Below are 23,718 nucleotides of genomic sequence, written 5' to 3'. Positions count from 1 at the left end.
AGCACATTTTGAAAATCGCAAGACCAGGCGTTTTCGATATCAGATGTATAAACTGGAAAACTGCAATAATTGTTTTCATGAAAAAATGCCGTATGGATCGAAGACGATATAAAAGTCGTCACTTAATTCCCATGTTTATTTAGACTTATGGTAGCGTGACTAAGAATCTAGTCCTATTAGCAATTAGTTTTCCAATAAATATAGAAATGGAATGACAGAGTGTAGAAAGAAAGCAGCATCATCGGAGTGGTACCGGAGACCCCAGCCGCTTCCATACCGAAGACCCCGACATTGTCAACGGAGACCCCAAATAAATAATTAACATTTTTGAAAATGGCATAAAAACCTATGTAAATTCATTTTATCATTAACTTTTAAAAATTTTAAAATTATCGTGAGTGTTTATTATTCATATCCTCATTAGACTTTACACCCTCCACCCTCCCTCTCTACCTGTCTCCTCAATATTCAAATTTAAACATACCCTCATTGGATATCGAGATAAGGCATTCAAGATTAACGATACTAGACAAAAAATGTTCGACCTCTGCACTCTGTAGTCTGTAAAAATAAATCTTTGGAATGAATCAAAAATCTGACTTTATTTAGTTTCATGAATTTATTTCTGCGTCAATCTATTGTGCGCTATGGCAAAATATCATATTTATAGAATTTGCGCCAACAAGGTCAATTCTTTGATAAAATAAATATACGTAACTATCGGATCAAAACTAAACACACAACTATTAACTATTTCATAACACATCATAAACTTTGTTTAAAAACACGATCAAAACAAATCAAATAAAACAATTCTTTAAATCAAACGTTTGGTTGGATCTGTCTGGAACTTATTAAAGAGACTGATAACGTTTTTCTAAGATATTTATTTTGTGCTGCGTCGCTTAAAAGCGCAATCTAGTGAATAGTTAACGGTAAAAATGGGCACTTCGAAAAACGCTGGCAGTTCCTTTAAATAAGCAAAATACGTAAAGGGTTACATCAACATGCAACTGATAAAAGTCTACAATTTAAAGGAAGTGTTCGCAAAAAAGGTTTATACAATGCAGCATCATTTTATATTAAATCTGCGTTACATTTAGTTATTTCTTCTCGTGAAATCTTCCTTTTAAGTAGAGAAGTTTGAGCAAAATTACACTTGGAGTGCTTTTATGTTGTACGTTAGAACGCGAGGGTTTTAGAGTTTCAAAAGAGGACGGGCGGGTGAGGGGATATTGTATTAAACTAGGGTGTAAGTGTCAAGAGGGAAAAAAGGTTATTAGGGTGTAACATATTAAAGGAGAGAACAAATATGGAAGAATAGTTTTGAACTTGATAATATATAAATACTTGTTTTCCAATATTGCATACTTCTGGCCATACTGATGGGCCTCATATTGAGACGTTAAGGTTTTTTTCACGTTGAAAGTGCTCCACAATTTGACATAATGCATTCTCGATGAGTGTGTTTAAATTAACTTTTAACCAGAACGATTTTCAAAACCAAAGACGATTTTGCTTCCGGTGGTAACGAGATTATAGCACTACAATGAAGACGACTTTTTTATTAAGTTTCGATTGTTAACAAGCTTTTTCCGAATTACAAGTTTATAAGTTATCAAAGAGAAGCTTTTTAAATTGATTCATTCTCTTGACTCCTTTGTTTTTGTGTATCCTTTCTGCTTAACAGCTTTATTTAAATCAAAATTGAATTAGAAAGTCGTCTTCACTGTATCAATTTAGTCGTCTACCACTGTATCTGGTTGAAAAGCCTCTCAAAAGTCTAAAAACTTTAAATATTTAAAACCTGAGCTCAAAGTGATGCCCATACAGTACTTCAGGGGCACATCACACACCGATATAAAACCTTCAATACTACAGATAAATAAACATTAAAATAAATGCTACTTCACGAAATTAAATTATACAACTTAAGTTAATCAATATAAATAGATTTGAAACTCCTGATATACATTAAATAATATTCTAACCAACAAGGTTTAAAAATATAACTTTGTTTCAAGGTTTAACTTTATAGATATATGTAACTAACTCTGTAACAATATTTGTGCTTTGTTTGTTTCTTTAATTTATCCCGGCAGAAATACCGCTGACGAAAACAACATGGCGGACTAGACAATGCCGCTTTACATTGGTATGAAAGTAGCTAAAAATGGCGGTTAGGTTGGCTTCTTCTTTCTCACGGGTATTTTCTGGAAATCTCTTCTGTCTGACTAAAATGATTTCAACAATAAGAGACATATATTAATTATCAAATAACAAGGAACTTATTTGAAAAAAAAATTTAACCCCTCTCTTTCAATGAAGTCCAAAACATTCATAACTATTACAATCTGAAGGATAATTTCTTTTGCCTTAAACATTGAATTTATGATACTTGGTATCACAAAGAAAATTGAATTGTTAATTTGCGAGTAACCCTGTCAGTAAAAAAATTTAAATCTTTTCGAGAACAAGTGAAATCAAGAATTTTTCCTTTCATGATTTTCAATTTGGCCCCAATCACTCCAGTTCTTCTGGACGATCCACTCCCCTCCCCCTACCCCTCCTTTTTATAAAGCAACCACCTGTGATTTTACTCTGTCAGGTTAGGTTCAGATTCAAAAATCATCGAGAAAGTGTGGGGGGGAGGGGTCCATGGGGAATTCAACCAGAAACTACAGAATGTTCCAACATATATATCTTTTCTCTTTTCATTGATTACCTAATAAACCGAAGTGAGAGCTCTTTATGCCTCTTCTCCCATTCACTTTTCATCTCTGTTCTTCTTCTCTCATGCGCTCCTTCTAGTTCCTCCTTCCGGTCATCATACAGGTCCTGGCAAGTATCTTTATATATTAAGTAATAATATCAATTTATTATTAAATTAAAAACAGATCACAATCTTAGACATGACGTTTCATGGAGTTGCTTAAATCTTTAAGGAAGTCTGTAGTAATATCTGTTTATTTGGACGTCCGATCATATCTCATAAACCTCTGGATTCGCTTAAAAACTCGGCAGAACCACCACAATTTTCTTAATCTGTATTTAAAATTCTTAATTGAGTTGGTAGACTTTTATAAGGAAACCTCCAGGCAAAGTGAGGTTCGCAGCTAGTTTATCATAAAATTCGTTAAACCCAAATGACACAAAAATTTCACAGCAAAATTAAGCAATTAAGCCCAACATCATTCATAAAAATTTGCCCGTAACTGAAAATCTTAATCAATAACGATTAATTGCAATCAATGACAATAAATTACAATCCATTAAAATCAACATACTTCCCCCCTGACCTAAAAAGAATTAAGAACGCTGTTCTTAAATTTAAGATTAAAAAAATTGCTAAAAATAATGGACAAAATTAAAAACATTTTCCAAAATTAGGATTTTTATGGACATGTTTATGAAATCGCGAAATTAAAAAAAAATGTTAAGAATATTTTTTTAAATCCCACAAAAATTGGAAAAATATGAAAAATCCTCTTAATTTATTCCAAACATCAAATTGATAAGCTTTTTGTTCTCGACTTAATGTGTTTGTTGTGGCCAAACATCAAATAACTTGATGCTCTTCTTCTTTTAATCCAAGGAAAATCGCAACTGCTTTAGTTAGACATCTTACTTTGACACCTCTAAAATTCTCTTTCATTGGTGTGATGTGTCCGAAACCTAAACCATAATGCAACCCGCATAAACATTCTAATAGTTACTTTGAAAGTTTAACATCTATAGAGAATATATGAATCGTAAATATCTTAAACAATATCATTAAAGCAACAACTTAAAAAACACAAAAAATGTTCAACATAATAGTGTACTTCACACTGTACTGATGTAAACAGTAAACATGGAACTATTGTACAGTACGGATAGTTTAAACGTTTAGATAAAATGTAACAAAATATTTTTTTTTAAATGAGGTGACTTAAAAATGGAATTCGTTTATATTTTTCCTAAATTAATCAATCATCATAAGTAAATTTCACTTTTTCTGAAATCTATATATAAATTTGGCTTGTCTGTCTCTCTGTCTGTTTGTATCCAATAAACGTCAAAACGGCTGAACCGATCGTGCCCAAATTTTTTCTGGGACATATAGGGACCCCAGGGAAGGTTTATGAATGACCAAAATTTCAAATATTTGTCTCCATCAAAATTCGATTATCACTAAATTTTTGAAAATTTTGAAAATCCACAAATTTTTTTGTGAAAATCCGCGAATTATTTTTGTTTTGTTTTACGATGTACACAAAGAGAACATGTTCACAATTAATTTAGAAGATGGGCGCGAAGCGCCCTCTAAGGCTAGTATGTTAATAATTACACAATTTCTGGCTGGGGTACTCTTGAAAAAATGTCTCAAACCCCCACTTTTATCATTAATAAATTGAATTCCAATCTATCTTCTGAACCTGATATAGTAAAATGTAAAAAGAAACATATATACAGAAGGAGGTATGGGGATTTAAATCTGACCTTTGAATAAAATGTAAGAGGAACTATCTGATGAGGTACAATAACATAATTTTTTCTTCATCATATTTTTAAATGTTTTACAGAGCTTTTGATGAAAATATTGAAAAAAATGAAGGTTAATTTTTTAAAGAATATTTGAAAAAATGTATCAGTTTCCCCCCAAAAATTAAAAAGAATGAATTGCTGTTTTTAAGCCAAATCTTAAATCAATGAACAGGGAGGGGGGCAACTATGATCAAATACATTAAATCAAAAAATCAACAACAAACCTTTATATTTATGTTTTCCTTGAACCCATTCTTAATCAATTACAATCATAAAAAATCAATAGATTAACCAACCTTCAGTTTCATCTTTTCGTGAACCCCTTTCTTAATCAATCTCTCCCTCCTCTCTCTTTGCATGTCTTCTCTGGATACATTGGAGCTGTCCATCTTACCATCCTAACATTATCATCATTTTTATCATTATTATTATTCTTCTTATTTTTTGATTTTTAGATTTTCAAAACATATTTAATGATACATACCTGGGTTTTATCCTCGCACTCAATTTTCTTTAGAACTTCAGAATATTCCTTGTTGTAAAGATTCTCAAGAACTTTCATCTTAATGAAAATGAAAATGAAAATCAATTACCACCTTTTTAAAAGCATACCTGAGCGGCGTGGGACTTGGCCATTGATTTCTCAGCGCAGATAAAAACTGATTCTAGAAACTTTAATCTCAGCTCATTTTCCTCACGGAGATATTTGTTCTCAAAACTAACAGAACAACATAAATAATAATAATAGAGCAAAAAGGTATTAAATTTGCCAAAAGTAATTTTACTTTAGAGCTATTTTTTCGTTATGGTTTGTGATAGATGGGGGATTAAAATCTTCAGTCAGGAATTCCGAGTTGAATTTGAAACTTAAATTCTATAATCAAAAATCACCCCCCAACCCTCCCAATTTTCGGACTAAAATGGAAACAATAATTTAGCATTTTGACATTTTCTCCTCGAAATAAACTTTAGTAACAAACATGATTAATGAATATAAATTAACAGAGCTGAAAACGTTAGAATGAAATATCCTTAATCCCGATCGGTTAATTAATCTGGAGATTAATAACAAGACGATAACAAGCATTATTTAATCCGGAGATTTAAAAAAAGAGGAGATCAAGCAGTAATCTCGATATCCACCATTCTAAAGTTTTCAGCTCTGTTTTTATTTCTCTTCAACTCTTTGGACGACAACCGAGTCCTTTATTCAAATCAAATGCATCCAGAGCTGAAAACTTTAGAATGGGAAATCCTTAATCTTAATCCTAATCCTTAATCTTAATCCTAATCCTTAATCCTTAATCCTAATCCTAATCCTTAATCTTAATCCTAATCCTTAATCTTAATCCTAATCCTTAATCTTAATCCTAATCCTTAATCTTAATCCTAATCCTTAATCTTAATCCTAATCCTTAATCTTAATCCTAAACCTTAATCTTAATCCTAATCCTTAATCTTAATCCTTAATCTGAGTATACAATGTAAACACTTTTGATTTTCCTCTTAATCCTCATTTTTGGATATCCCTACTGTATAAAAGTTACGTTTGTTAACAATTGCAGATACGATGCTATATCGATTGGACTATAAATATCCAATAAAACTTAAGTCAGCTGTTGAGAAGCCAGCTTTTAGAGCATATAAACAAATATACATTCAATCATGTAAGTATGGACGTATCAAATTTTTTATCACATTTGAGGACTTTGGCCATTTTGAACGTTTGTCTTTATAAACATTAAACCAAAAATTTCGTTCCTTCAATTGATATGACACCATGAACACAAGAAATGCGCAAAAATTAAAAAACCGGTTATTTAAAAGTTAAAGAGCGCATCTCCAATCTCAAGAAATCAATCTAGAGACACAATTAGTCTTGATGTTAGCAAAAAGAGAGGATCAAGCATCGATCTCGATATCCACCATTATAAAGTTTTCAGCTCAGGTTGGATTAATTAACATTAAACATAAACAACTAAAACCAGAACTACACACTCAGCTGTCCAGTGTCCATCCATATTTTAACAACTTCTAACCATTCGTAAATTTCGATAACTGGTGTTATATATTATCAACTGTTCGGTGACTCAGCAACAAAACTAATACTAGAAAATTGGAAAATATTCTATATCTATGTTGGTGTTCCTAAGTAGTTTCTCATTGTGCCCCTTCTTGAGGGAGTCGAGGCGGACCCCCACCTCCTCCTCCTGCCCTCCCTTCCCCCCATCCAGGTTCACGGTGCTGAACTTCTTTACAATCTTGTTCAACGGGTTCCGCTGCGGGGGATTTTTTCGACTTGGTACCCTATAACATTACAATTATTAAAGGAACTGTTGGTATAATTTCAAGGAAATCTCAATTTAAAGTGGGGGATGCCTGTTTCACAACGATACCTTAAACTCTTAGTCTGGCTTAAAAAACAGAACATTATGATCCACATTTTAGCTTCCCCTCAGCAACCAATGATGTTCCCTCTGACAACCTATATTCCTGGTACTACAAACTACTGTAGGTATTTGAATGCTTGGATGAGAACCCGGAAATAATGAAAAAAAGATCAACTCAAGAAACTCAACTTAAACTCAATTTTAAAATCCATTTATCTTTCCAACCTGAAAACCTTTGGTTTTTGAAACGAAGCCTAATTAATCTGGCAAAATTCACAGCTTATAATAACAGAAGTCTACCACATAAGGTTGCAAAGATATAAAACTTAAACGTTACTATTAAACACTAGAGAGCTGGGGAACTAGAGAACTAGAGAACTAGAGAACAAGAGAACTTAGAAATAGAGAACTAGAGAACCAGAGAACCAGAGAATCAGAGAACTAGAAAACTAGGGAACTAGAGAACTAGATAATAGAGAAATAGAGAACCAGAGAACTAGAAAACTCGAGAACTCGAAAACTAGATAATAGAGAACAAGAGAACCAGAGAACTAGAGAACTAGAGAACCAGAGAACCAGAGAACAAGAGAACCAGAGAACCAGAGAACCAGAGAACCAGAGAACTAGAGAACTAGAGAACTAGAGAACTAGAGAACCAGAGAAACAAGAGAACCAGAGAACCAGATAACCAGAGAACTAGAGAACTAGAAAACCAGAGAACCATAGAACTAGAAAACTGAAGAGCGTTGATTCTGATTTTTAAAACTGTTTAAATCGGTGTGAATTAGGCCATTTAACAAACAAACGATTAAGTTATAATTAGAAATTGTGGAGTGTAGATTTAGGATCTAATATAATTAAAATTAGCGTGGTGGGAGGAAGTACAGGGGTTGCACACTCAATTAAAAGAAAGTTAATATTAAACTAAAAATGAAAAAATTCACAGATTAAACGGAAGAAACTTGAGAGGATGTTCTCAGATCTGATAAAGAGACAGATAGATAGACAGACAGACAGATGGATAGACAGATAGCTAGACAGATAGATAAACATATTCTCAAATGAACACTACTGGAACATATTCTGAAATGAACACTATTGGGACATATCTCGAAAATTATGAATGAATTTTGATTGTCAATTGAAACATTAATCTATTTAATATTATTTAGAATGCAGAAAATAAGTTAAACTAACTTCATTTTGACAAGAATTTTTTTTTGAAATTTTCATGAAAAATTTGCTGAAATGAGTGAAAATTTAAAAAAAAGGTGTATTTCCAGGATAAAAATCCGTACAATCCGTACAATTTGGAAAAAATCCGTATAATCCGTACAAACCGTACAATCTTAGGGTTACAAAAAAACCGTACAATCCGTACATTTTGGCCACGATGACGTTATGATCCACATTTTAGCCCAGAAAAACAGAACGTTATGATCCACATTTGAGCTCAACAAACAGAACGTTATGATCCACATTTTAGCTCAGAAAAACATGTTATAATCCACATTTTAGCTCAGAAAAACAGAACGTTATGATCCACATTTTAGCCCAGAAAAACATGATGTTATGATCCACATTTTAGCTCNGGGCGCTTAATAATTACATCAACAGATACTTTAAAAGTGTATAAAATCATATAACATTTTGCGGCATCTACCTGGTTAATTTCTCTTCTGCCTTTGTTTTAGAAGCTTCCAGTTCTATAAAATTTTTGTTCCGCTTTTTAGCCAACTGTTCTAGCTTGACGGCCAGTTCACTCAGCTTATCCTACACCAGCAACCAGAGGTCAAATATAATAATAACAATTACTGTTTAAACAAAAAAGATAAGGGTTTTAGGAACGTTATACTCTCCATGCCCCGGACTCAATCAATGATTTAAAACTTTTATTAACTTTTTGACAGATCTTGGGAATTTTAAAACTTAAAACTTTGCTAAATCAAGATAATAGTCAAAGTTAGAAATAGGTTTACACCATCAGGTGGCCAAGATAAAGGAAATTTCAGTTTTTGGCGTGTAAAGTTTCAGTTGTTGGTATATAGTCTCTTGTTGTTCCTTCACAGGTTTGTGTTCCAAAATCTCTTCAACAGTTTCAGGTGTTAGATCAATATTCTGTAAACTTACACTGCCTCGCCTGTCATCTCCTGAACAAATATATTCTATGAATATTCCACCCATGAAACTAATAATGCACTTGGACAGAACTTTGTTATCACTATTATAAACATTATTATTTCCATTAAGATAATAAATATTTTTGTCAATATTTTATTATCATTTTTAACCTTAATAACATCCTTTAGAATCTATCATCATAATCATTAAGATGTATGCCCATCTTAATGTTAATAGTATGAATACCTGTGGATCTAAGGTATTGGTATTCTTGGTTCTATCCTAGACCTTGAAAATGGCACAGTGAAAAAAGGGATTAATTTCAATTACCCTGAAACTTTAAAGCGCTCTACACACCTCTTACGCTAATCTTATGCCAACTATCAAGCACTCACCGCCTCTCCTCGGGTTCGATAACCAACGAAGACCAGTAAACCTAGAAAGCGATCCCCGGTCACCGGAAAACCAAGCCTGCAGTCTTCGACCAGGAACCCGGTCTCGAGGCTTCCACTCTCCAGTACGTCGAGCTACCTCTCTAACAAGAGGTAAACCAGTTACTCCGACTTCTCGGCCCAAGAGACGTGAGATATCTGCGGATCGAGTATCTACTCGGTTTGCTCACCTATATGATACTAGTATCCCTGCTCCGAGCTTAGAAACCTTACCCGGAGCCCTAGATGATGATGATCTAACTCCTCGAAATTCTCCTGAAGATAATACTGAGACAAGATTCGTTTTTCCAGCCCCTTCAGATGGATATACTTCTACCGAACCTGGTTCTAATACTACTTCTGAAGCAGAATTAGAGTATGATGACGAGTTCTTCGCTCCGGCTCTAGCTGATAATTTAATCCGAGAAATTAACAACATGCCTCCCCATCTTACACCTCAGATGGAGAATGCTTTGGAGATTCGAAGGAGTAGAAATGTTCTCCAACATGCTGTCGCATCTTGGCAGGATGAGTTCGTAAATCTGAACCCGGAGTTCATGCCTACAGATGAGATCAAAGAAAGTGTTGCTACTGCTAAACAGTGGAAGGATAAAATTCTTAAAGCACAGATCGAGTGTGAAAACGTCCTTGATACACAAGATCTGAGATCTAATGCTACAACTGCCAGAGTTGGGTTTATAACCTTTATTACTACTGCTTTTAAGGAGATTAGAGCCCGAGAAACTAATGCTGAGTCGACTCCGACCCAATCTGCCAACAACTCCGTCCTCTCTGCAAGCTCCGGTACCAGAGCCAAAGCTGAGCGTGTAGAGAAATATACAGAGGAAACTGTTGGAGATATGCAGGAAATAACGGATAAAATCCAGGAATTAAGTATTGATCTTCCGACGTGTCAAGCACAGTTCAAAACCTTCCAGGATAGAGTAAAAACGACAACCAGGAGGGTTGACTCGGTTAAGAAAAATGCTAAGGAACTAATCGATCAGGCCCTGGATTGTGATCTGAGGACCGAAGCTCGTAAGCTAGAGGATCTGTATCGAGAGATGGAGAAAAAACAGTTCTATCTTGCTGATACAGTGCAGGATTTGAAGGATCAGTATGGAATTTCTAGCGATGATAAAAGTCTGGAAACTAAATTTCCCACATTCTCAGGTGAACAGACTGATAAATTAGATTATTATTCATTCCGTGAAGATTGGGATCTCTGCGTTGCTCTCAAAGGCCCTTCTCAAGCTGAACAGCTCCGTATCCTCACCCACCAGAGTTTGACTGGCGTTGCCCGTGCTGCGTGTCGTCATATGGACTCGGTTGAAGAAATCTTCATATATCTCAAGGAATGCTACGGTAATGTCTCAGATTTGTTCCATAAACGTGTAGAAGCCATTCGAAAACTAGGCAACTGCTACGGTTCTAATGAGAAACGAAGAAAATGGGTTGTCGAGGTTCGAGCCCACGTCATCTATCTACGAGATTTGTCTGTAAAACATGGGTTATACGAGGATCTTTATACTCACACTCTGGTGAAGGAAGTTCTGGAATCTCTCCCTACAGAATTCCTCGAGAAGTTTGAGAAGAAGGTCAACGCCATTGAGAGCAGAGTCTCCCGCAGGACCATGTTCGAGATGATGCTTGATTATCTGGACACACTGGTCACCACTCTCAACAAAAAACTTTCATTCAAACTCGACTATGGAGTTGATAATGAAAAATACTCAAAACCTAAGTTTGAGCCCAAGAAGCCTGCTCCGCCTCCCAACTCCAAACCTGCCGCCAAGACCAAAACTTACACCTCTTCAACTGCTCCCTCCGCCTCCTCCGCCTCTTCCGTCTCCTCCGCCTTCGCCCCCGCCTCGTCTGGTAAAACCACGAAATCTCAACACAAACCTAACAAAGGGGTATATGTTTCTAAATCTTATGTCCCTCCTGTGATGAAGACATGTACTCTCTGCCAGGGTCAGCATACTCATGCTTTCTTCTGTGAAAAATTCTACGAAGCAGATATATCTGGTGAGAGGCTGAATGTTGCTAAGAAACTTCTCACCTGCTTTCGTTGTTTAAGAATGGATGCAGAAATTGATACAAATAAACGTCTTGAATGGGAAGCTCGCCATGAAGTTCAGTGTCAATCAGAATGGGTATGTGAACAAAACAAGTGTGGAACTCGTCCTAAGAATCGGCAATACCACATTACACTCTGTAAATGGCATGTTGCTGAAAACAAGAAGGTTCATGATGATTTTCTTGCGAAGTTAGATCCTGCTCAGATAAAACCGGGAGTTTCATTCTTCTTTAATCTCCCTGCGTTCTACAATGTCGATCTTCCTCCAGCTACAGACCAGTTCTCCGCCTCTGTCTCCGCCACCGGAAAGAAAGTATATCGAGATGTAGATGACCCGTCTATATTTATGCTCCAACACCATGTTGTAAACAATAGAAGACTTCTCATTTTCTATGACTCTGGCTGTATGGGATGTGCTGTATCTGACCGCGGAGCTATACTACTTGACTCCGTGTGTATCCGCCCTGGTCCAACTACTATGAATGTAGCAGGAGGTAAAACTATTATTGTAGATGGTGGAGACGAACAGTTCCGGATGGATCTGGTCGAACCTAATACTCAAGCCACGATAACTGCGTTGAGAATGCCTCACACCACTTCTAAATTTCCCCTCTGGAAAATATCTGAAGCCTGGGAAGATATTCAAAGAGATTATCATTCTTAAAGCCTGCAGACCCTGTGTACGTTATCGGAGCCAGCTTATTGAGGTTGAAAGTGGGAAACTCCATCAGTCTAGATTAACTATTGCTCCAGTCTTCTACTGCTGTCAGGTTGATTTATTTGGTCCTTTGGTTGCAATATGTGAGCACCAGCACAGATCTACTGTTAAAATCTAACCCTTCTCAACAAAGTATATAAGGGACTTAAACTTGATATCCTTTCCATCGAAACTTGCTTCGCCTGGATCGCCTCTGAGCTCAACAACCTGCCTATCTGCCTTGGATCTCATGTTGAGAATCTTGATCACGTGGATTTGATTACTCCGAGTCGTCTTATACTTGGCCGAAATAACCGTCGTGCTCTCTCTGGATATGCAAGAATCTCTACACCTTCACGGCTGATTGAACAGATGGACAAGGTTTTTGATGCTTGGTGGGATGTATGGAGAAATGAGAAACTGGTAGATTTTATCCCACAGCCTTCTAAGTGGAAAAGAACCAACGAGCAACTCAAGGAGGGTGATATTGTCATCTTTCTGAAGTCTGATGCTGAACATCGTCTGGGGGATCCTGTCTGGAGAATCCCTGCGTCCTGATTGTTGATGTCTCTGAAGATGGACTCTCTCTTACTGCAACCCTGGAGTACCGAAATCCTGGTGAGAAAACCTTCCTGAAGACCAGGAGGAGCGTGAGGACTGTCGTCGTAGTCCACCGAGAGAGCGAGCTGGACCTCTACCAAGTCCTAGAGCAGGCCGCCCAGGAAGCTATCCAGGGCCCTGACTCGGACCCGTGACTTTTCTTTTTCAGATTCTGAGTCTCGAGTATAAACGAAAATATTGTGAATTCTCAAAACAAAGTTTGACTAGTGAAAATATATACCCTTCTTAGTGAAACACAGAATCCAATATTCCAGATCAGAAATAAGAAGATTGTCGTGTTCAAAGTTCTAATCTATAAACTAAACCTATACGTGAATTCAACACTGAACTATTCCACGGTTTTTCTTTTAAAATTATAACAATAATTTTGATTATTACACTTTCTTCCTACGCATAATATACTAGAAAACATCAAAAACAATAACAATATAAAACTAGTTTGATGACAAAACGCATAATATGAGAGGTTTATTAAAAATATTCTTATTTAAACACATTGGCATTGAATAATCTTATCAATTTGTGGCCGCAACGCCGGCCCCTTAGCTGGCATACGTCTTAGTCGCAGAGCTCGGCCCAGAAATTGTCGTAACTTAACCTTACCCACAAATATTGAGATTACATCATGTGTGTAAAAATACTTGAAACTTGAAAGTAGGTATTAAAAAAAATAGAAAAATTAGTTTAATTGAATGATGCTCAGTTGTCTAATTGATAAGACACTGTTTTAATAAAACCAGTAGTGGCTGTTTACCGACTAGATTCCCGACTGGATAATCGTCTCCTCTTTTTGTCGATCTTGATATTCTCTTGAGCCAAGAGGAAACCAAAATTAGCGGGGATAAGAACCTTATCAATCTTGCCAACCTCCGGTGAAGCATCGCGAGAAAACGTAGATCTAAAACAAATTCTTTATCAGCCAGAAAACAGTAAAAAGCGATCACTAATTTTCAGAATTTAAAATTTATCGAAAAATCATTTATAAAATTTGACAATGCATAACAATTTAAGAACGATTATCTTAAATGTTTTTTATAATGAATCATCAAAGACTGTTAGCGTAATTTCAAGTGACCCTCCTTGCAAAAATGGCAATACTGAATTTACAACGGTACCTTTGAAAGCTTTGGCTGATTCATCAATATGAGTCAATTCGAGTCAGAAAACAACGATATCTTTCACATTTTTGATCATATTATAGTTTTAAAGATGCAGTTGTAAATAGGGTCATCTTTGCATGGAAGGACACATAAAATTACGCTTAGAGTCCCTTTAAATATAGGCGTTTGCATTAATAGTATAGTACCTGTTATCTAGTTTCTGCTCCTTAAGCGGAGATTTCAACGCTGTGAGCTTCAGTGGACTTAAACCTCCATCCTTGTAGGGTTCAAGATTAAAGTTTCTCCTAATAAAACAGTTAAAATTACTTAGAACTAAAGAAGAAATCTTTAGAAGCGCTGAAAGAGTTGCTTTACCGCTTTTTGACCAACATTACACCCAACAGAGGAAGGTTAAGTCACTTGACGTCCCTTGGGACAGTTCCGTAAAAAAACCACCCGCTCTGCGAAGTTCTCGGGAAAAAATTCGCACATTTTCATCCCAGAAGACGATAAAAAGTTATGTACAATTATTTTTTCGGGAAAATAAAATTTTAACTTAACCACGGGTTCCCTCGGGCCAATTTTAACAGTTTTGTTTTGTCCCGGGAACCCTTGATACAGTAAAATTCCCTTAATTCCCCGTACAGAAGTTGTAAATAATTCTGATCTTACTTGGTTTTTCCCTTGGAGTTTGATGTGAGCTTGAATCTGAGAATATAATTTGGATGTTTGGACTCGGGACATCTAATCAAAACCAATACTGCGTCATTTTTTGAAAACTTATTGCGTAGGGAAAACCGGTTACAAGCTAAGATCTAAAGAGCTGTTAACCTCCGGCCTAATCAACTTTGTAAGTGCATTTTTAAATCACATTAATATGTCATGAAATATTCACATTACACACCTGGAGCAAATTTTATTAGCAAACTTTACATGTTTATTATTTTACGATTTATTTAATATTCATAATATAAATGATCTAACCGTGACTGATTTTGTGTTTTTCAGTTTCACGGCTTAGAGCTCTTGTTCCTGCATCTATAGACTAAATAAATAAGATTAAGCAAGACTCTAGTGTATAAACGAGGTGCGCTGGTGAAAGATGTATGCCCATCTTAATGTTAATAGTTTGAATACCTGTGGATCTAAGGTATTGGTATTCTCGGTTCTATCCTAGACCTTGAAAATGGCACACCCCCTCTTTAAATATGATGCAGTTGGTTTCCTCTTGATGAAGGATTCAGGGTGTACGGTGATCTGCTCAGGGAACACATTACACTGCAGGATAATACAGTCATTTAACCAACATGTTGGTCACCGATATTTCATAGTTTTTTCGATCAATTATTGATCATTTATTGTTTAATCTATATAATAAAGCTCTGGCTGATTTTTTAAAGTTTAAACCATGGTTATAGGCGATAACTATTAGAATTAGAGCACTTCTTGTTATTAATATTTTGGTTAAATTTTCTTGAGTTTGTAAAATTGCTATCAACCAAAAAAAAGAATTATTCAATAGTTTAAGGGATGAATATTTTAGGCATGAAATACACAAAACCAACTTCAAAAATCATTTTTTAATTGATTGATTGATTGATTGATTAAAGCCGGTGTAAGTCTGGTATTCCTTGAAATAAACTGACTCAGCACTGATGTTAGTATCAAAGTTTCTAGCTTCTAAAATCAGATCCAATCTGAAACATTGTATGAGTATTGTCAAAAGAAATATAAAAGTTGTATCTGGGCTGTGTTTTTAAAAATCTTTTCCATTTGTAATATAAATTTTCTCTCGATATAAGACATTATTTCTCGCGCGTTCTTTTATTCAAAAAACTGATAGTTTACTTGACAAAGACGTAAAAATCAATAATTTAAAAACTTGAATGACTGTCGTCTTCCTTCTCCCTGTCAAATAAATGCTGCTAGGGATTCGTCATTGTCATAACTGGTAATTTCTTTAAATATTCAGAGCCCATTTTAGGCAAAACATCGGTTAGAATTTAGAAATAAATTAACGACGACAAATATTTCCTGTTTTTCTGGTTAGCACTGTATCTTACCTATGGTCAAGAGCTGGAGCACCCTGTTCCTTGAAATCATGTTTACTCAACTAAATAAAAACGTTTAATTTTTACTGTAAATATATTTTTTTTTGTAAAACCACAAGTGACCTCAGGGAATTTTTCAGGTTAAGTCATATTTTTTTTATTTTTCTTTTATCTACCAATAAAAACAGGAAAATCTGTAAATTAGTTTCATTATGTACAATAAATAATATGGGAGAGCAACATTTGAAACTGAAAAGGGGTGAGAAGCGTCTGAAAAGCCTTGTACCATGTACAATAAGAACAATATAAACTCTGAACCTTATATAACGATTTTAGAAGGAAAAAATATTAAATTGGAATTTTTCAACTCGAAGAAAAAATAAATGTATTCTAAAACGAAGACCGTGTGAACGAATCAAGATTAGTTCTTAAGAGTTAAATAGTTCAACAAAAATACTTTTTTAAAAAACTAATAAGATTAATATTTGATTTTACAATATATCAATATATATTTCCAGTGTTTCGAGTCCGATTGATTAATTCTTTCTTAAATAGAATAATTTCAATTCTAACTGGAACGGAAAAATATAATATGAAAATACATATAAATTTCTCTTTGCTTACCATTAAAACCTGAAAAATTAAAGTTTATCCACTAATTAACGACATTACAAAAAAAATCAAGTTAAGTCTGTACTTACCTAAATCTGTCCGCAAGAAAATATACGATTTAGTTTTAGTTTATATTAAACGATCTTGATGCCAATTTCCCACTTCCCCAGCCTTTAACACATTACACTCAGACACCCCCTCCCCGCCCCGACCCGACCCTCCCCGACCACTCCCCTCAAAACTCCATTATAAATTACCTACATACAAAACTTCTTCATGAATTACCTACATTCAAAACTCCTTGATAAATTACCTTCATACAAAACTCCATTAAAAATTACCTAGATTAAAAACTCAATTATAAATTGCCTACATTCAAAACTCGTAGCTAACTGACCTACATTCTGACCTCCTAGCTAACTGATCTACATTCCGACCATCTAGCTAACTGACCTTCATTCTGACCATCTACCTAACTAACCCACATTCTGACCTCCTAGCTAACTGACCTACATTCTGACCATCTAGCTAACTGATCTACATTCTGACCATCTAGCTAAGTGACCTACATTCTGACTATCTAGCTAAGTGACCTACATTCTGACCATCTAGCTAACTGACCTGAATTCTAACCATCTAGCTAACTGACCTACACTCTGACCATCTAGCTAACTGACCTATATTCTGATCATCTAGCTAACTGACCTATTTCTGACCATCTAGATAACTGACCTATTTCTGACCATCTAGATAACTGATCTACATTCTGACCATCTAGCTAACTGACCTACATTCTGACCATCTAGCTAACTGACCTACATTCTAACCATCTAGCTAACTGACATGTATTCTAACTATCTATCTAACTGAGCTACACTCTGACCATCTAGCTAAATGACCTACATTCTGATCATCTAACTAAATTACCTACATTCTGACTTCCTAGATAACTGACCCACATTCTGACCTCCTAGCTAACTGACCTACATTCTGATCATCTAGCTAACTGACCTACATTCTGATCATCTAGCTAATTGACCTACATTCTGACCTCCTAGATAACTGATCTACATTCTGACCGCCTAGCTAACTGACCTGCTTGGGAAGATCCTTGGGTCTACACAGCCAAGTAACATGAACTCTGTAAGGATCTCCCGATAGATAACAGTCCTCATACAACCTTTAATAATTTGAGGCATTAAACTCAATATTTTTACAATTATTATCGCAGGTTTGGATGCTTGACAATTGACTTATTATTTGCAACAAAATGTTTTTGAATTTTCGTTTGAATATTCAGTAGCGACAGTCTGAGTCCGATGCTCTTTAAGCAACACGAACTAAGAAACTTTTACAAAGGAAACTTTAGGAAAAATAATCTTGAGATCAAGTAACTAATAATGATTTGTACATTCTTACGGATTAAATCAATTCCACTAAGATATGGATCCAGGGTGGTCCTACCCTCCATGGTAAATAAAATTGAGGGATAAAGCACTCTTACCTCTGATTCAAATGTTGTCAAAGTTGGATATCAAGATCAAACGATAAAGATTATGACTGTTTCTTATAAAAATTAGTAATATTTTTTAATTATAAGGTCACCTAAAACGTTAAGTTAGCGAACAATTCAAAATTCTTCCAGTTATTTTTTACATTTCCAATATTACCTTTCTATTCTTGCGACATCACAGCTTAAGATATCCTCTGATGAGTCCTCACTTTTTACAATCACAAAATCTCCAATCTCTGGCGTAATCACAAGTAGAACGTAATGGGGGGGGGGATATTTTAAACAGAACCATCGTGATTCAAATTGCTAACTTTTTTTTTGGCAACAAAAATTAATCTTATAGTATAAAAATTAATCAGTAGTAACAAAACTTAAAATCATTTAGGACGCATTAAACTTGTGATTCCCTGCTGTTAGATCTCCGAAACTGAATCCTTTGTAATGTTTTAACCCGACTGCAGCTTTTCTCTGAAGGCAACTCATTATTAAAAAGTAATTTATTTAACTTTTTTTTAGCCCGATAAAGAACCAAGATTAATTAATGAAACTTTAAATCCTGCGCAACGAGAGGGGGGGGGATATTGGTCTCCAATCCATGAAATTATGGAAAAATAAGATTACGCACGGGAAAATGACATAATTCTTTCCATGTAAAAAATCATTTACCTTTCCTAGTCGCACTTTATTATTTGTTGATTTTCACTTCACAAACTGGTCCCCCCCCCCCCCCCCCCCATATCCCAGTTGCACCTCCAGTGGAATGGTTAAAAAAATGACGTTGCTTCCCATGTGCGGTGGTGGTTGAATTTCTTCCCCGATCCAACTAAACTTGGGCTTTGTCGTTGCAGTAAAATATCTTCGTTTAGGCGCCATGATTATCTGAAATAATTTAGTCTTCCATATACATAATAAATTTATAAAACATTTCTGAAAACGCATAAAATATCTTCGGATGGACACTAGACAATAGAAGTGACTCAAACGCCACATTTAAAAATTGAAAATACATTTTTCCCTTTTCTAAAATGGGTTTCTGTGGTTTTCAGTTAAATCAATCCTAAATGACAAGATTCAAATTAAATTTGAATTGTTCTTATATTACGGGAGGGACAATTTGGCACTTTTCAGATTCTTCCAGCACGTGTCTTCAAAATATTTTTTTTCTCTCACTTTCAAATTCATGTTTTTGTAAAAATTAAATCACTAGAGCAAGTGAGAACTTTTTTTTCTTCAAAGAATCCGTCTTGAAACACTGAATTCAAAAATTTTATCATAAAACCAGTTAAAAATTTAATAAGGTATAGGCAAAAAATGGACTTTTTAGAGGAAATGTGTCGGAGTTCTCCAAAGATAATAGTTTATTTGGCACAAGATCAACCAATTTTCACAATTAAAAAAATCAACCCCCGGGCAATATTCAGTGGTTAGAGGCGCAATTTTAGACACCCATATTGACATGTTTCCAAAAAATTGAAAAATCGACCCCCTTTGTAATTGTTGATTTTTAAAGGTGCTTGCGCTAACTCATTTTTTAAAACTCAAACAAAAAATTGCATTATGTTTTTTGTATGTTAAATTGAAATTTTTTTCTGCATGTTGGTAATTTTTTCTTGTCTTAGGGGTTAATTAAATATTTATTTAAGTTTTTTCGGTTTTCAGCCGTTTAACAAATATCTACGATATCTGAACAATTTTATTCTCTAAAAGTTTGTTCTTTTTACAGTAGGGAAAATTTGGACTCTCTAAGAAGATATAGGCCTCAACGAAAAAAAATGAATCAGATGTTCGTTAACGGTTTAATCTTTTTCTTCCGTTAATATCTTATAATTCTGCCAAAGTTAACATATTGCATAATTTGATAAAACCAAACTTGGAGAATAAGATTCTGCAATTTTTCAGTTATCGTAGATATTAGTGAACCACCTAACAACTGAAAAGTACTTTTTTATTTAAAGGAATTGATAAAACGAATAATGAAAGTAAAAGCTAACTCTCTATAGAATATAAACTTTTGTACTTTTCGTACATTTTATGCTAGAATAACAAATATTTACAAAAATATTTTATTGAGTAGATACATTACGTTTTCACAGCCAAAATTAAGGAAATAAAAACTCATTGCGAAAATGAAAGAAAAGTCTAAATGAAATAAATGCAGCATCATTTTCAAAACCCTTTTCAATCTTTCGCCATTAGCTCAGAATCCAATTTATATCAATAATCCTGCCGATATCACAACCAACATAACCGCAGGTGGTCACAATTCTGCTAACTAGTCAGATGTTACGACTATCAACTAGTCAGATGTTACGACTATCAACTAGTCATCAACTAGTCAGATGTTACGACTATCAACTAGTCGGATGTTACGACTATCAACTAGTCAGTATAACGACTATCAACTAGTCAGATGTTACGACTGATGATATTTTCTTGGTTGAAGAGAAGTATCTGTTATAGTCCAATCTGAATAAGAATAAACCTAGTTTACGCGTATATTTTTTATAGAAATATCGGTAATTTCTTATTGACAAAAAAGCAACCTCCCGTAAATATCTTTCTACAGTAACATACAAAAAACCCAGAAAATGGGACCAAAGCATAGAAGCATGAAAAAAATATTTTCCCAATAATTTGATGAATTCATCAAAAGCTTCCAGACCTTTATATTCTCAAAATTTCAGATTCATAAAATGAAGTAAAACATTTATGCCATATAAAAATGTAAACTTTTCTATTAATGAAGAATGCCTTTCCAATAAAATGAAATCTAAGTATTNGGGGGGGGGGGGGTAAAAATCACGAAAAATCATTTTGCTCTCTCCACCCTCCTCTTTTCTCCAAGTAAAGAAATTTAGGGCCGTTCAAAAGTTAATTTTTAATTAAAAGCATTAGGCGGTTTATATTCAAAATAGGTATTATTGCAAGTTTATTCCCTTTTCTACAAACAAAGTCCCGAAGTGGGTTTATAAGGACTGTGTAAGTTCTTCAATGCAAAAATTAACCTTAGAACTGTCGTATTTCTATGTTTAAAGGCAATGTATGGAAGTTGAACTGAGAATGTAGTATTGTGGATAAATTATTTAGAATTTATTTGAGACATAAAAAACGTTTTAATAATGTATAATTACTAAGTTTGAGCGAAAAGTCGACGTTAAAAATTTCTCATATTTCCCAATTGAAATTTTCTCAATGAATCAAAATTAGAATCAATTATTTCTTTTTTCATTAAATTGAATTTCTTATTCTTTAAGAATTTGTTTCTTCAAATTCTTAAAATGCCGTCTTTTCAATAAAAAAGTTTGTAAACAATAAGATAAGTAAATAATAATTATTTTCGATGATAACAATTCGTTTATATTTTCTCTACCTATTTCTAAACAACTGAACAATTTGTTGTAGAATTTTTACTACATTTTCGTCGTCGTTATGGAATATCTTTTTTTAAAACCAATACGCAAAATCATCTCTCAAAATAAACAATCTATTAAGATTTTAAAGATTGAATTTTTGCTTTTGCTGAACAAATATGAACCGTAAAATCGTATTATATGTCTCAAATGAGACCTACAAAAAGGTCTCCACAAAACGATTCAACTACCATACATTGCCGGTCACTCCCTTATAAGGTATTTAATTATGTTGATTTATATATGTTTCCCAGCAGTAGAAATGCGCAAGTCACTTTTGTAGAGAACCCACAATCGAAAATAATTTCAGACAAAGCTTTTAAGGGTACCCTTGTGAATCAGGCATTGTAATCTTTGCATGGAAGGTCACTTGAAAATACACTTTCAGTCCCTTTAAGATGAAAAGTTGATCGAATTTAACTAAAAGCAGCAAGGTTTATTCCTAAGAAGCAGCTGAGCAAGATGGCTGCCCTGGAGCTTCTGCCTCATGCTGGTGAGAAGCTGCAGGAGAAGAGCAGCTTTCAGGTTTAATTCCTCACATATTCCAGCAGCTCCCTAACATATGTATATATTTAAAGAGTCAGCTTCAAATTAAAATATTTTAATATATTCTAGGATTTTACTATATAATGTATATCTTTCAAACTATGGAAAAGTAAAATCTTTTAAAGATTTGCAATTTTTTTTTAAGTCAATCTAAATCTAATTTTTCTTTTCGTTTTTAATTTTATCCAATCTTATTTCCTATAAATATTTGCTGCATATATTTTAATCAAATCATTAGCTTTCAACCTTTACTTTATCGGTTTCCATTCGATCAAAATCTTTAAATATCTCTTTATCTGTAATTATCCAGTCAAAATATTCTATAGTTTGCTTTTCTGTTTTATTCAATATGTAAACCTAAAAATAAGCATTATTTATTAGATAAAGTGAGAACCAGAAAATACAAAAATATGTAGTAACTGATGAGTTGTAACCTGCGGATTAACTGTGACAGTGTCTGTGAAGGCCAAGGCGGTTTTAAGTAGATCCTTGAGAATACTCAGAACCTTCGGGTTCAACAGGAATATGTGGGCAGACACATCGGTCAGAAACTAGACAGCAAGGGTTCAATTTGGAGGTCATTAAAGGTCGTTATAGGTGATTAGAAGGTCAAACAATGGATTCGTTGCTGCTACTGTATTGCCTGGGTTCCTGGCTTTCGTTTGATATGCATGAAGCCATGTTAAAACATTTTCATTTTGGAGGTCAATAGAGATGATCGTTAGGAGGTCATTAGAAGGTCAACACTGAATTCGTAGCTGCTACTGTATTCCCTGGGTTCCTAGCTTTCATTTGATATACATACAGCCATAGTTAAAACCTTTTCATTTTGGAGGTCATTAGAGATTGTACTACTAATACTACTAATACTACTAATATGATTTTATATGTTAAGATATTTAAAAATCTGTAAATAGCAAAATATTTACTTCTTTTCTTCATATTTAATCTAAAGGCCTTGTCTAATCTTTGTAACATTTGAGATACAAACTTTTTATAATCTAGACCCAAAAACTTTTAATAGTTTTCTTTTATATATAACATCTGAATGCTTCAGATATAATGAATGGCGCATTGTAAATGAGATTTCCACGAGCTGTGGGGGGGATGTTTTAGCCCCGCACACTGTGCTACTGTCAATAAATAATCATAGGTACAGCTTGCATTAAAGAAAAATTAACAATTGTTTCGTCAAGATCTGAAATTGTAGCCACTACGGAAGATCTTTTAACTCTACTTTACGTTCTTGCAGTCTCTGTAGAAAATTTTGGTAAATAAAGAAATTTCCTAAAATGTCTATAGAAAGTGAACATAAATGAATAATGCATTTTTTATAGAGATTAAAGGAAAATGTAGTTCGGCTGACCTTGTTCTCAGCTTTAAATATATAGGTACAAGAGAGGGAGAGTAAGTGAGGGGGGGGGGGGGGGCTATAAATATGTCACCTGCTCATGAGCTTCCTTGACTGTTTCAAAAGATTTAGTTTCTTCAAGTTTTTTAACAAGCTTTGCTCTCTGAGTTTCCAGCACATCAGACAATACATAGCTCTAGGAAAATAAAAAATTTTCATTTGTTAGTCAATGGAGTATATTTTCTATATAAATCCCCCCTCCCCCCCC

At 34.4% G+C, this 23,718-nt stretch overlaps 3 protein-coding genes across 4 annotated transcripts in view; all 3 read right to left on the bottom strand.

Moving 5' to 3' along the window:
- Positions 1–1,994: 1,994 nt before the first annotated feature.
- On the bottom strand, positions 1,995–9,116 carry LOC111709923 (protein FAM50A-B). Its single transcript, XM_023483868.1, has 8 exons — positions 8,979–9,116; positions 8,581–8,690; positions 6,676–6,834; positions 5,140–5,245; positions 5,012–5,089; positions 4,824–4,925; positions 2,726–2,838; positions 1,995–2,234 (listed from the first exon to the last, which is right to left on the bottom strand). The coding sequence occupies exons 1-8, from the start codon at positions 9,099–9,101 to the stop codon at positions 2,201–2,203; spliced, it is 825 nt and encodes a 274-aa protein (XP_023339636.1). The 5' UTR covers positions 9,102–9,116; the 3' UTR covers positions 1,995–2,200.
- A 4,478-nt stretch (positions 9,117–13,594) lies between these two features.
- LOC111709922 (origin recognition complex subunit 1) lies at positions 13,595–19,365 on the bottom strand. The gene is made up of 10 exons (XM_023483867.1): positions 18,930–19,365; positions 18,551–18,611; positions 18,301–18,379; positions 17,726–17,810; positions 16,031–16,080; positions 15,598–15,664; positions 15,193–15,245; positions 14,640–14,711; positions 14,174–14,272; positions 13,595–13,765 (listed from the first exon to the last, which is right to left on the bottom strand). Exons 1-10 carry the CDS (start codon positions 19,131–19,133, stop codon positions 13,618–13,620), a joined length of 918 nt encoding a protein of 305 aa, XP_023339635.1. The 5' UTR covers positions 19,134–19,365; the 3' UTR covers positions 13,595–13,617.
- Positions 19,366–20,465: 1,100 nt separating this feature from the next.
- LOC111709921 (gamma-tubulin complex component 4) overlaps positions 20,466–23,718 on the bottom strand; it is a 12,451-nt gene continuing 9,198 nt past the window's right edge. For both annotated transcript variants that reach the window (XM_023483866.1, XM_023483865.1), the window contains exons 13-16: positions 23,545–23,646; positions 22,534–22,650; positions 21,996–22,108; positions 20,466–20,609 (exon numbers count right to left, since the gene is read on the bottom strand). In XM_023483866.1, the coding sequence (XP_023339634.1) occupies positions 20,546–20,609; positions 21,996–22,108; positions 22,534–22,650; positions 23,545–23,646 (396 nt within the window). In that variant the 3' untranslated portion in view covers positions 20,466–20,545. The remainder of the gene's footprint in view (positions 20,610–21,995; positions 22,109–22,533; positions 22,651–23,544; positions 23,647–23,718) is intronic.

The sequence above is a fragment of the Eurytemora carolleeae genome, unplaced genomic scaffold, assembly GCF_000591075.1.
Source record: "Eurytemora carolleeae unplaced genomic scaffold, Eaff_2.0 scaffold1014, whole genome shotgun sequence".
In the NCBI taxonomy this organism is placed as follows: Eukaryota; Metazoa; Arthropoda; class Copepoda; order Calanoida; family Temoridae; genus Eurytemora; species Eurytemora carolleeae.
This window is presented reverse-complemented; position numbering and strand designations above follow the sequence as displayed.

Excerpts from the sequence above, each read along its gene's own strand:
- LOC111709923 (XM_023483868.1), bottom strand. The coding sequence starts at position 9,101 with ATGGGTGGAATATTCATAGAATATATTTGTTCAGGAGATGACAGGCGA. Across the intron at positions 4,926-5,011 it reads AGTGCGAGGATAAAACCCAG|GATGGTAAGATGGACAGCTC; the intron begins GTATGTATCATT and ends TGATAATGTTAG. Across the intron at positions 2,839-4,823 it reads ACGAAAAGATGAAACTGAAG|GACCTGTATGATGACCGGAA; the intron begins GTTGGTTAATCT and ends GATACTTGCCAG.
- LOC111709922 (XM_023483867.1), bottom strand. The coding sequence starts at position 19,133 with ATGTGGCGTTTGAGTCACTTCTATTGTCTAGTGTCCATCCGAAGATAT. Across the intron at positions 18,380-18,550 it reads TTTCGGAGATCTAACAGCAG|AGATTGGAGATTTTGTGATT; the intron begins GGAATCACAAGT and ends TGATTACGCCAG. Across the intron at positions 14,712-15,192 it reads CCTGAATCCTTCATCAAGAG|ATGTCCCGAGTCCAAACATC; the intron begins GAAACCAACTGC and ends GGTTTTGATTAG.